At 37.0% G+C, this 13,340-nt stretch overlaps 1 protein-coding gene and 1 pseudogene across 1 annotated transcript; one reads left to right on the top strand and one right to left on the bottom strand.

The window, feature by feature from the left end:
• Nucleotides 1-209: 209 nt before the first annotated feature.
• Nucleotides 210-2,005, top strand: LOC127438375 (centrosomal protein of 19 kDa-like; annotated as a pseudogene).
• A 257-nt stretch (nucleotides 2,006-2,262) lies between these two features.
• LOC127438374 (inhibitor of growth protein 5-like) lies at nucleotides 2,263-12,763 on the bottom strand. Its single transcript, XM_051693917.1, has 8 exons — nucleotides 12,664-12,763; nucleotides 12,096-12,167; nucleotides 10,395-10,561; nucleotides 10,051-10,162; nucleotides 6,372-6,474; nucleotides 5,590-5,725; nucleotides 5,420-5,481; nucleotides 2,263-5,326 (listed from the first exon to the last, which is right to left on the bottom strand). Exons 1-8 carry the CDS (start codon nucleotides 12,698-12,700, stop codon nucleotides 5,287-5,289), a joined length of 729 nt encoding a protein of 242 aa, XP_051549877.1. The 5' UTR covers nucleotides 12,701-12,763; the 3' UTR covers nucleotides 2,263-5,286.
• Nucleotides 12,764-13,340: the final 577 nt, after the last annotated feature.

Here is a 13,340-nt window from a genome sequence, read left to right as displayed (position 1 = left end):
GAACACAGAAAGTGAAAACATGTTTATAATAGTAGAGGTGCATTTGTTGTAAAAGTAATTGTTTTGCTTGAACTGCATTTTTAACTTGAAAAAAATGAATGTCACACCATTGACCCATATAACAAAATGCACTGTATTCTTTGTGGCTTATATATCCTTTTTATTACCTCCAGATGTGACCACTGATGGAAATGCCATTTTGAGTGAAGATGCCAATAGTAGCGAAGCAATGTGGAATAAAGTTTGTTCCTCCATCAATCATCCTCATATAAGAGAATCAGAACACAAGCAAGATGCGAAAGAGAATCAAACCTGTGACGAACTTCTCTCAGTACTCAGGTGTGACCATCACATATATCACATTTTGAAATAGATTTCATGTTGTATTTATATACAGGTCAATATCAGGTCAGAATGTTGGTTAATTCCTCGTCACTCTTTTTCTAGACTGTAAGAGCATCAGAGCGACTGAAGCATCATGTTCGTCACAGTGTTTACCTGGAATCCGTCTCTTTAGCACAGCTGGAAAGACTCCATCTTATCCTCCGCGATTACTTGAGCGGCCTCAGTCTGGAAGAGTCTAGCTGCCCAGCGGGGCACCAACCCCAATGATGATGACCTCAATAAACTGAGCGATGAAAAGTTAAACCACAGGAAAGCCCAGATGGATGTGCTTTTCGAACCAAACCGTCGACACAAAGGCAATCCAGACTTTGTGTACGATCTAGAGGGGAAGTTTCCTGAGAATAGCGTACGAGAGACGTGTAGCTGGGATGAAGACAAGACCGATGATGAGTTTTAAAAGAACAAGGACACTGGATCTCATTTTAAAGTGCTTCTCAATTACAATCACATTTAATTATTGGAGTTACGTCACAGTCTGTGATGGCGAACATATCTCTATTCATTGTTATGTAGTTCAATTTCTTTTCCTACTGTACAGATTGTTCTAAGACCAGTTTCTTCGTTGTGGTTAATACACTTTAGTACACATTATTTTCAAGCAATATAAATCTAGTTAAAATATCAATAAAAATCTAAATAAAAAATGTAAAAATATATTTTTGGTGTTAGATTTTTTTTTACATAACATAGTTTAGCCTACCAGAGAACACGGTTGCTAATTTTTGCCAAATTTAAATCCGTATAATTTCCTTAAAATCAAAAAGTTTTTTAAGGGTACATATTTGTTTTTATGAAAAGCTATATGGAAAATCTAATCCGTTTATCTAGCGATAGTTCAATACAAAAAAAAGAAACCTAACAAATCATCAATTTTTTAAAGCTTCATTATTCAAATACTTTTTAGAAAATGTAAGTATTGAAGCAAGAAACCCATATTTTAATGTTAACAAATCTAGTCCATATATCCAGGCATAGTTAAAGTAAAAATAAACAACCAAGTATGATAAAAAAAAAAAAAAAAAAATATTGAAATATTATAACCGTCTATGGTCGCAGGGCTAGGTCATGGACACATCGGCCTCCCTGCTGCCCCTAGTGGCAGACCACTTATCCCACCTTTTTTTTATTTTTATTTTTTTCTCCCCTTTTCTCCCAATTTGGAATGCCCAATTCCCACTAGGTCCTCGTGGTGGCGCGGTTACTCACCTCAATCCAGGTGGCGGAGGACAAGTCTCAGTTGCCTCCACTTCTGAGACCGTCAATCCATGCATCTTATCACGTGGCTCGTTGTGCATGACACCGCGGAGACTCACAGCATGTGGAGGCTCATGCTACTCTCCACGATCCACGCACAACTTACCACACGCCCCATTGAGAGCGAGAACCACTTAATCGCAACCACGAGGAGGTTACCCCATGTGACTCTACCCTCCTTAGCAACCAGGCCAATTTGGTTGCTTAGGAGACCTGGCTGGAGTCACTCAGCATACCCTGGATTTTAACTCGCAACTCTAGGGGTGATAGTCAGTGTCAATACTCGCTGAGCTACCCAGGCCCCCTACGCCACTTATCCTACCTTAGTATTAAATATCCTTTTTCTTTTTATATATATATATATATATATATATATATATATATATATATATATATATATATACATATATATATATTTGAATGCTTACGATTCATGTAAGCAACTAAGTCACCTTGGCGCTTAAGGCAGGATAAGGGGTCTGCCACTAGGGGGGCAGTAGAGGACCTCGCGGGTCCATGATCCTGACCTGCGTAACATAGAGGTTTAATGATTTTACACATTAAAACAATATAACACTTGACATTTCCTTTCAAATAACAAAGAAGTTTTAAATGGTAAATATTTATTTGTTTTTACGAAAAGCTGTACGGTACATCTAGTCCATAGATTCTAGGATAGTTAAACATAAAAAATAAAAATAAAAACACACACACACAAAACGTTACTTGATTTTCACACTTTCAACCTAGTGGATTCTACCCACTAATGATATGACACAATTTTAAGATTTTCAATTGTACTGTTCATTCGCACAGTAATATAATAATGCAATATTGCATGTTTTATATTTGGATCACATATAGAGTCATAGAAATAATACAACAGCAGTGTAGCTTAAAACAGTGCTAACACTACTTAATCTCACTTTGGTAAATCCTCTGACATTTTTTGTGCCATCGCAACTGTTTGCGCATTTTTACGACCTATAACGCAATTGGCAGTAAAAAATGGCAATCGTGTCTCATTCTCTGCGAGTCGTATCACAAGTGCAGGACTACACAGCAAATTCAAAAAGCATTCTGGTCATAAGTGCCGAGTCTGGTCGATTAAAAAAGTGCATCAAAGCTGCAGGAGAAAAGAGATGGCAGATACTGCCAAAATCGATCGTTTAAAACATTCAGACGTGGAACAAACACAATAAGAATTAGCATGTATTCTGTTGTTCTCATGTCGCTGGAGTTCAAAAAGCAGTAGTCTCAATTACGGTTGCATTGAGTTCTATAAAATATCTCGGGAACAAGGCGATCTCAAACTGGAATGGAGTGGAATTCGATTGTCCAACTCAAGTGGAAAAGCATTCAAATGATGACACTTACGTCCCACGAGTTCTGTTCAATGATTTGTTCAGTGACTCTGAACAATAAAATATCTCATTTGCAATTCAAAGTTTCTCTTTGCTTAAACTGGTGGTAAAATGGTGGTCACCAGAAAAGTAGTCACATTGTACTTTGAGTGCAAGAAAATAAAGTTTACAGCTGAATACAAATCGTACATTGCCTGCATTCAGCAAGTCAAACGTTTTTATTCCAAGTAAATCCTCTAGATTATGGGCAAATTTGCGGATTTGCTCTAAACGGCGTGCCGTTTAAAAAACATTTTATGAGCGAAAGCTTGGATGCTTGAAGCTTTGTAAATGAAAGGGTAAGAAAAAGCTACATACCAATTGTTAAGTAAAGAGGAAAATATATATATCATATATTGTTGTGCTCAAAAGTTTGCATACTCTGGCAGAAATTGTGAAATTTTGGCACTGATTTTGAAAATATGACTGGTCATGCAAAAAAACTGTCTATTATTTAAGGATAGTGATCATATGAAGCCATTTATTATCACATAGTTGTTTGGCTCCTTTTTAAATCATAATGATAACAGAAATCACCCAAATGGCCCTGATCAAAAGTTTACACACCCTTGAATGTTTGGCCTTGTTACAGACACACAAGGTGACACACACAGGTTTAAATGGCAATTAAAGGTTAATTTCCCACACCTGTGGCTTTTTAAATTGCAATTAGTGTCTGTGTATAAATAGTCAATGAGTTTGTTAGCTCTCATGTGGATGCACTGAGGAGGCTAGATACTGAGCCATGGGGAGCAGAAAAGAACTGTCAAAAGAATTGCGTAACAAGGTAATGGAACTTTATAAAGATGGAAAAGGATATAAAAAGATATCCAAAGCCTTGAAAATGCCAGTCAGTACTGTTCAATCACTTATTAAGAAGTGGAAAATTCGGGGATCTCTTGATACCAAGCCAAGGTCAGGTAGACCAAGAAAGATTTCAGCCACAACTGCCAGAAGAATTGTTCGGGATACAAAGAAAAACCCACAGGTAACCCCAGGAGAAATACAGGCTGCTCTGGAAAAAGACGATATGGTTGTTTCAAGGAGCACAATATGACAATACTTGAACAAAAATGAGCTGCATGGTCGAGTTGCCAGAAAGAAGCCTTTACTGCGCCAATGCCACAAAAAAGCCCGGTTACAATATGCCCGACAACACCTTGACACGCCTCACAGCTTCTGGCACACAGTAATTTGGAGTGACAAGACCGAAATAGAGCTTTATGGTCACAACCATATGCGCTATGTTTGGAGAGGGATCAACAAGGCCTATAGTGAAAAGAATACCATCCCCACTGTGAAGCATGTTGGTGGCTTACTGATGTTTTGGGGGTGTGTGAGCTCTAAAGACACGGGGAATCTTGTGAAAATTGATGGCAAGATGAATGCAGCATGTTATCAGAAAATACTGGCAGACAATTTGCATTCTTCTGCACGAAAGCTGCACATGGGACGCTCTTGGACTTTCCAGCACGACAATGACCCTAAGCACAAGGCCAAGTTGAACCTTCAGTGGTTACAGCAGAAAAAGGTGAAGGTTCTGGAGTGGCCATCACAGTCTCCTGACCTTAATATCATCGAGCCACTCTGGGGAGATCTCAAACGTGCGGTTCATGCAAGACGACCAAAGACTTTGCATGACCTGAAGGCATTTTGCCAAGACGAATGGGCAGCTATACCACCTGCAAGAATTTGGGGCCTCATAGACAACTATTACAAAAGACTGCACGCTGTCATTGATGCTAAAGGGGGCAATACACAGTATTAAGAACTAAGGGTATGCAGACTTCTGAACAGGGGTCATTTCATTTTTTTCTTTGTTGCCATGTTTTGTTTTATGATTGTGCCATTCTGTTATAACCTACAGTTGAATATGAATCCCATAAGAAATAAAAGAAATGTGTTTTGCCTGCTCACTCATGTTTTCTTTAAAAATGGTACTTATATTCCCAATTCTCCAAGGGTATGCAAACTTTTGAGCACAACTGTATCTATTATATCCAAGATTGTATGAATTTTTTTTTTGACAAGACAGAATGAAGCTTAAACGGACAAAATGGAAACATTTCAAGTACTTCAAAAAATAAAAGCTTTGTTTCTAGTGACCCTCAAATATTTCATCATGGCCATATAGAAATGAGTATATATTATCCTATTTTACCACAATACATATTTAAGTTTATTCATATATAAATGTAATCTCTCAACGTTACAAATGTTCATCTCATTTTTTCTTTCGATCTTGGGTGCATCGTGGACAGAACCTGTAGGAAATAAAGCAATATGTTTTTTGGGGGGGGTTTTGTAATGCTGAAAAGTAAGATATCAATGGTTCCTCATTTACCAAATCTACTTACCATTTCCCTTTGGGTTTTGTCGTTAGATCAACACAGGCGAAGTGAAACCACTCGATAGGACACTGTAAAGGAATAGACTTTTGTTGAACAAATACATTTGGGAAAGGATAATAAAGTGTTTAAAAGTGTCACAAACGCATGTAAACATAAGGCAAAAAAATGAGTCATACATCAGGGTTGTCACATCCGATCATTTCTCCATATGACACTTGGTGACAGAGGCAGTATGTGGGTTCATTGGGGTCCACTGGCATGTCCAAGACGTCTGACGGGTGAACTGGAAGGATGGCTTCAGAGAACTCAGGGCTAAGAAATAGAGAAAAAAAGAAAACATGAGGCGCTATATGGAACATTTGGTGCTATAGGTATATAATATATATGAAACCAAAATTGCTCGTTTACTTGCTTTTTGTTCCTGGTCTTATTTTGCACTCAAAATATCATGTTATTGTAATACAATAAAACCTTCTACCAAACATTTATGAAAATGTAATAACATCCTCCACCTCTGAAATGACTTTCCTTTTCTGCTGATATAACCAAAGCCGTTAGGGTGGGTTGGAAAAATTATATTAACTAATAATATCATTGCCTACTTTTCACGATACAATCAAATCCTTTCCCACTTAATAGTTTCACATCAAGCAAGTTAAAAACATTGTGAATGCTGTTTCAATAAGTCTTTGATGTACATATTATGGTTTGATGTGTAATAATGGATTATAAGATAATAATAAATCATTGTAATAAATCATTTCAAAAGTATATATATATATATATAACAGATTAGATTTAGCTAGATTTCCACAACTAAATTAAGGTGTAAATGCATCAATGCGTCTGTGAACAGAAGCAAAACATTCACACTAAAAGCAAAGTCATTATGGTTCATACCCTAAAGGACTCCTCCACTGTCATTAGATCAACTCACACAAAGTTCTTTCATGCTTACCTGTTTTTCATTTTCTTTTTTCGAAGTGTGTCGTCGTCCGAACATTTTCTTCCTCTTCCTTTGGGGCCTCGTTTTTCCTTCAGGCCTCCTCTACCACCTGACTCTGCAGGAAAAAATCAATTCAAACTCTGCTTTCCATACATTTCGAATAGAATGTGGAGGCACATAATACTAGATCAGCAAAAACGCTCTTTTGTAAAAGTCATATGTGTTTGGAATAGATGTAGACCGATATATCGGTTTTACTGATTAATCAGTGCTGATAGTTGCTTTTTGGAACTATCGATTATCAGTAAAAATCTATGCCGATAGTTGCCGTTATATCATCCGTAAACCTCATCTGGTGAAATGTATATCTATAAAACTCTTTATCCGGTGAATAGACGTATTAATATATTACGTATTGTAATATATTAATCATATATTAATCATATATCGGTTTTACCAATTAATCAGTGCCGATAGTTGCTTTATGGAACTATCGATTATCAGTAAAAACGTATGCCAAGGATTTTTTTCAGCAGCAGTGCCGTTGTGCACGCGTCCACAAGCCCGCAACATCGGACCCGTGTTAATGCATATTGGTCGAGGAATAACTTAAAACAGGGGTGTCAAACTCAATTTCAGCTTGGGCCACATCAGGGTTTCTTTGTGCCCTCAAAGGGCCCATTGAAAATGTGGCATCAGCACATGCTTTGGTAGCACCCATGCAATTACCAATAATATTACATGTTATGTGCATTGAACATGTTATTGCACATTTGACAATACAGCATTGATTTTGAGGTCGGGGTGCAGATGAAAATTATGATATTAACAACAGTAACATCTGTGGAAAAATTAACACCCAATTTTTATATTGCTACATTTAAATATTCTGACAGTGTGATTAAGTTGGGTCTTTACAGATTCCTTTCATCAGGCTCCTACTGATTAAACTATAGTCATGTCTTGGAATTTCTGAAGGCAAACAAAACAATCAGAGAGCATTACAAGAGAACAGATTTTACACAGATGGAAAACTGATAGTTTGATCCATAATTATGAAAATGCACCATAGTTCTTCCATAATATCCATAGTTTTAACAATGATATTTGTAATAAGTCCATGGTAACCATAGGTAAAACCATGCATGGCTCCTCACTACCATGATTATTAACTATGGTTTCTATATAAAGAACTATGGCATTTTTGTAATGAAAAAACAGCAGCCTAAATACATTTAGAAACGTTTTCTGCTACAACTACTATAGTTAATACAGTACAGTTAGTGTTACTACAGTAAATCCATGGTACATTTTTGTAAGTGTTGTGATTTGAGAATGGAAAAGACTTCTAATTTCTGTTTTCTCCTGTTTTCTTTGTCAGTGCCATTTGGGGGCTGTTTATTTTAAACTAGTTTTATCACCGAGACATAAGAGTTTTGCTACAGACAATTCTGTACCACATTCAAACGAGTTTTGCAATCCCCGCCGCACATCTCCCTGATTAACAAGCGCATTTAAAATAGTCTGTGCAGTTGAGACCAGTCCTTGAATTACTGCACCTGCTCTGCACTCGTGCTGCTATGATTAAGCAGTGTTAATAACTGATCCATGTAGCGCTGTTTCATTCCACTTTTGAAGCGAGCAAAACGCGCTCCAAATCATACAGATGACAGTGGAAGGCTCATTAATATTTACGAGGAAAACACTAGCTGATTGTTCAGTGAAACGTTGCGATCCCCTGCCATCCTGCATTTCAGAAATGAGCTTGCGGGCCACTTGAAATTAAGTGAGTTTGACACGTGTTGTTATGCGGTGACGTCACTATGAGTATGTGCGTGTATTTGTGTGTGTATTTTGTGGGGTCTCTTACACAGTATAAAAAGCGCACAGCTGACTGGGGCTGGCAAGTGTTATGTTGCATCAAGAATATTAAATGAACCATGTGAAATCCCAAGAGTGGCACTGCTGCAAAATGCCTATAGGGGAAACACTGATCTGTAAACCTCATCTGGTGAAATATATATCTATATACAAAACTCTTTATCCGGTGAATAGAGGTAGACTGATATGTCAGTTTTACAGATTAATCGGTGCCAATAGTTGCTTTTTGGAACTATCGGTTATCAGCGAAAATCTATGCTGATAGTTGCTCTTATATCATCAGTGAACCTCATCGGGTGAAATACACTACTGGTCAAACGTTTTGAAACACTTATTCTTTACTATAATTTTTTTTTTTTTCACATTTTATAATAATAGTAAAGTCATCAAAACTATGGAATAACATAAATGGAACTATGAGAATTATGTTGTGACTAAACAAAATCCAAAATAAATCAAAACTGTGTTATATTTTAGCATCTTCAAAGTAGTCACCCTTTGTCTAGAATTTGCAGACATGTACTCTTGACATTTTCTCAACCAACTTCTTGAGGTATCACCCTGGGATGCTTTTTAAACAGTATTGAAGGAGTTCCCATCTGTGTTGGGCACTTATTGGCTGCTTTTCTTTATTATTTGGTCCAAGTCATCAATTTCAAAAACATTTTTTTTTTTTATTAAATTTTAGTTTTGTAATGAAATAAATTAATATGGTGGCACAATTATATTTTTGTCTACAAAACTAATTTCAAACATTTAAGCATACGCCTTCAGATCAAAAGATTTTTAAGATCATGAGAAACATTTCAGTCGTGTTTCAAAACTTTTGACAGGTAGTGTGTGTATATATATATATTATATAAAAACTCTTCACATATAGAGCACAGTAACAGAGGCAAGTCTCTGTCATTTCAAAATAAAATTCCCCGGTGTATTTCGGGCTTGTTTATAGTTAAAAGTACCGCATTATGCACCAAATCTTAATTTTTCTGGTTGTTATTATTGGGATTTTAGCAGCACAATAACCTACCGTTACTGTGTTCTATATGACAGTATATACAAATTATACTTATAATAACTTATATATTCACCGGATAAAGAGTTATATATATATATATATATATATATATATATATATATATATATATATATATTTCACCAGATGAGGTTTACCGATGATATGACGGCAACTATCGGCATAGATTTTTGCTGATAACCAATTGTTCCAAACACCAACTATCGGCTCCGACAGTTCCAAACACCAACTATAGGCACCGATAGTTCCAAACACCAACTATAGGCACCGATAGTTCCAAACACCAACTATAGGCACCGATAGTTCCAAACACCAACTATAGGCACCGATAGTTCCAAACACCAACTATAGGCACCGATAGTTCCAAACACCAACTATCGGCACCGACAGTTCCAAACACCAACTATCGGCACCGACAGTTCCAAACACCCAAACACAACCTATCGGCACCAATTAATTGGTAAAACCGATAAATCGGTCTGCCTCTATTGACTGGATGAAGAGTTTTATATATATGTATATATTGGGATTTTATTCATTTTTTGGACTAAGAATTTTTTTATCATTAAATAAATCGATTTTATCAGGCAATTAATCAGTTATCTGCCTTTTCCACCACCCTAGTTATTGGTACTGGCAAAATCTACTATCGATCGGCCTCTAGTTTGGAACAACATGAGGGTGAGTAATGATGACAATTTTCAATTTTGGGTGAACTATCCCTTCATTGTGAGCTGATAACATGATTGCTTTATGACCATTTCCATGACTTACTCTTGGGCTTTCTGTTGTCTGGGCTTTCGTAGCCGCTGACGTCTAACTTCTCCTTCAACTCATTCTCAAATCGTGCGAGATCAGCGTCGAGTCTGCGGATGTGTTTGTCCACCTTGCAGGAAGAAGTCCAAGCAATTTTCAATAAAAACAAAGAGAAAAAAAAAAAGAGAAAAAAGTAAATGCAGTTTCCCAGGAAAACTTGTTGCAAAGTTTTATTTATTATTTATAACCATATACACAGACATTTTAATAGACAAATAAACTCGAGAACTACCAATAATTATTTCCAATAATTCAAGTCTCACACATTTTTCATGTTTTTGAAACACATAACGCATACTGACCATCTCATACGTCTGCATGGCGAGTTGCACTTTGTCGTCACTGTATTCTTTGCATTTGCTGAAGCCGCTCTGAATCTTCTGCAGGTGCTCTACTCTCTGATCTGGGGCCAGATTTCGGATGTTACTGATGTACTCTTCAGCAAGCTTATCGATTTCACCTTTCTTTTCTGCAAACAGAGTACAAAAACAGTGCGGTCAGTTCCAAAAATGAATTGCCATGTTACTGGATCAGCTGTTCATGTAAACACACTCTACAGCTGTGTCTCAAAACTAGGGATGTAATGGTTCCAAGGTTTCACTATATACCTCTGTTTTAAAATGGACGCTTATCATACCGTTGAAATCTATTGTGTAAATATAGACAGATTTATTTCAGAACTTTTCTAAAATCCAAATCAGTTTAATTAAGAGACATTTACACAGCATCATATAAACTTGGTGAGATAAAATAAGATTACACCTTCCTCATGTTACATTCGACTGTCACTTAATTTTAAAGGTGACATGTAGGTGTCACAAGCGCATCATACAGATATGTACGAGCCTGAACCTTTATTTCCGCCGACAAAGCAGTTGAAGTCCGCTCTCTGGGATACTCTGGTATGTTAAAGACCAACGAGCACCATCAATGTTGATGGTTACCAGTCTGTAAAGTTTGTTTCGAGCAGGAAACCATCACATGAAATTTGCAGAGATGAATGTAAGTGGAAATACAGTATACAGGATAATAAATTATAGCCCCCGTTTCATCAAAAACTCCAGATTCAACGTAGTTTTACATGATTTGTAATGACTAGGTAGGCTAAAGTTATGTTTATGCTTTCTGTCACATTCACAAATGCAGCAACGGTTTTAAGCACTCGCTCAACGTTACGTTGTGCCAACTGTTTGTACATTTGCCTAAGTGCAGTGCAACAGTAGGCCAACAATGTGTTTGATACTAATATTTTTTATTTGTAAAACATAGCACTAAATAGGGTTTACAAAGTGCATGGCTTTTGGTGTGCAGGAAATTGACAGTATTGGACAAAATGCCAATAAATAATGAATGTTGCATTTATATAGCGCTTTTCTGACACTATACTCAAAGCACTTTACACAGTGAACAGGCAACTCTCCTCAACCACCACTAGTGTGCAGCATCCACCTGGATGATGCGACGGCAGCCATAGTGTGCCAGTGCACTCACCACACACCAGCTATTGGTGGAGAAGAGGGAGTGGAGTTATAGAGACAGTTAATGGATGGGGATGATTAGGAGGCCATGACTGAGAAGGGCCAATGGGGGTAATTTGGCCAGGAGACCAGGGATGCACCCCTACACTTTATGAAAAGTTAAAGGGTTAAAGTTGAAAACATCCAAAACAAAGTTCAAGAATTGGTTATAATTGAAATATTTCTCTGTGTGTTTATCAGACATATTTCATAACCAAATATTAAAGTTCAAAAATATTATCAATGCACCTCAGTACCGTGATCCCGTGGTATTTTTTGTGACGGTTTTCATACTGTGAAAATGTCATACCATTACACCCCTACTTAAAACCTTGTGCTGCCTACCTAGACAGCATTGTCAGGCAACACAGGCATTTTCTGAGTCAGCAGCATTCTTGGGAATCATATGGACGCTGAGCTGACTCAAAAGGCTACCTAGGAAGACAGCACCCTACGTTTCCAGTTGCATCCCAAATGTCATCTTACCCTCCGCTCTGTTGTCAAGCTCTCGCATAAGTGTGAAGTTTCTCTGGAGTTCACAGGGCAGGTTTTCAATGCCTGTGGACATACAAATAACGATGCATAATAAATGCATAAGATGCAAATAAAGCAACTTTAACTGTTTACATGCAAAAGGGAAAGTCTAGAATCTAAACTATCATGCACAAGTTATCAACGTAAAGACACATAATAATCCCATTAAAGACACATAAATGTTAAAACAACATGTTTGTTGACGTAGCATACATGCTAACCATATGCTAACTGCTTTCTGCCCTGTATTTACAACTATTTACTTTAGTTTCATAATAGCTATGTATACTTTCAAATATTTAAGACTTAAATAACAAAACAAAGCACTGAAAACATATTTAAGCAGTGTTATTGAGAAGAAATGAAGCAAATCAACCTGTTATCTAACTACAGTAGCTCGCTAATGCTAATCTGACATAAGCCATCAAAACACTCTCAGTTTAAGGCCACTAAAACACCCGTGAACCCTTTAAAATGACGATAAATACATCTAATTTATTCCTAAATATATTATACGTACTATCAAGATAATGTTCGAGATATATCGCTGTCGCCATGGTGACCACCGTCACTGGATTACTGTGTGATTTTCTACAACACCAGCCCGTGAGGTGAGACAACACTGACGTGTCATGAATAATTAATTAGACAACCCTCTGCTATTGGCTGAGACGTGATAGATGTGAATAACGCGGTTTGATTGGATGGCAGTGGGGCTTGGCTCATTAGAGATGTTTCAAGGACTCGTCTTCATAATAAATACATAACTTATTAATATTAACATACATACACACACACACACACACACACACACACACACATTATATATATATATTATAATGACAATATTTTACAGATAACGATATTTGGGGTCATTTTAAAATGAATAAAATATTTAGGAATAAAATAATATTGGTGGCTCAGCGGCTAAGGCTCTGGGTTACTGATCAGAAGGTTGGGGGTTCAAGCCCCAGCACTGCCAAGTTGCCACTGTTGGGCCCTTGAGCAAGGCCCTTGACCCTATCTGCTCCAGGGGCGCCGTATCATGGCTGACCCTGCACTCTGACCCCAGCTTAGCTGGGATATGTGAAAAAAAGAATTTCACTGTATATGTGCAAATGTGTGATAAATAAATATAATTAAAAAAAAAAAAAATTTAAAAACAAAAAAAATATATACATTATATTTTTATAATAC

Source organism: Myxocyprinus asiaticus, chromosome 49 (genome assembly GCF_019703515.2).
Source record: "Myxocyprinus asiaticus isolate MX2 ecotype Aquarium Trade chromosome 49, UBuf_Myxa_2, whole genome shotgun sequence".
Classification (NCBI taxonomy): Eukaryota; Metazoa; Chordata; class Actinopteri; order Cypriniformes; family Catostomidae; genus Myxocyprinus; species Myxocyprinus asiaticus.
This window is presented reverse-complemented; position numbering and strand designations above follow the sequence as displayed.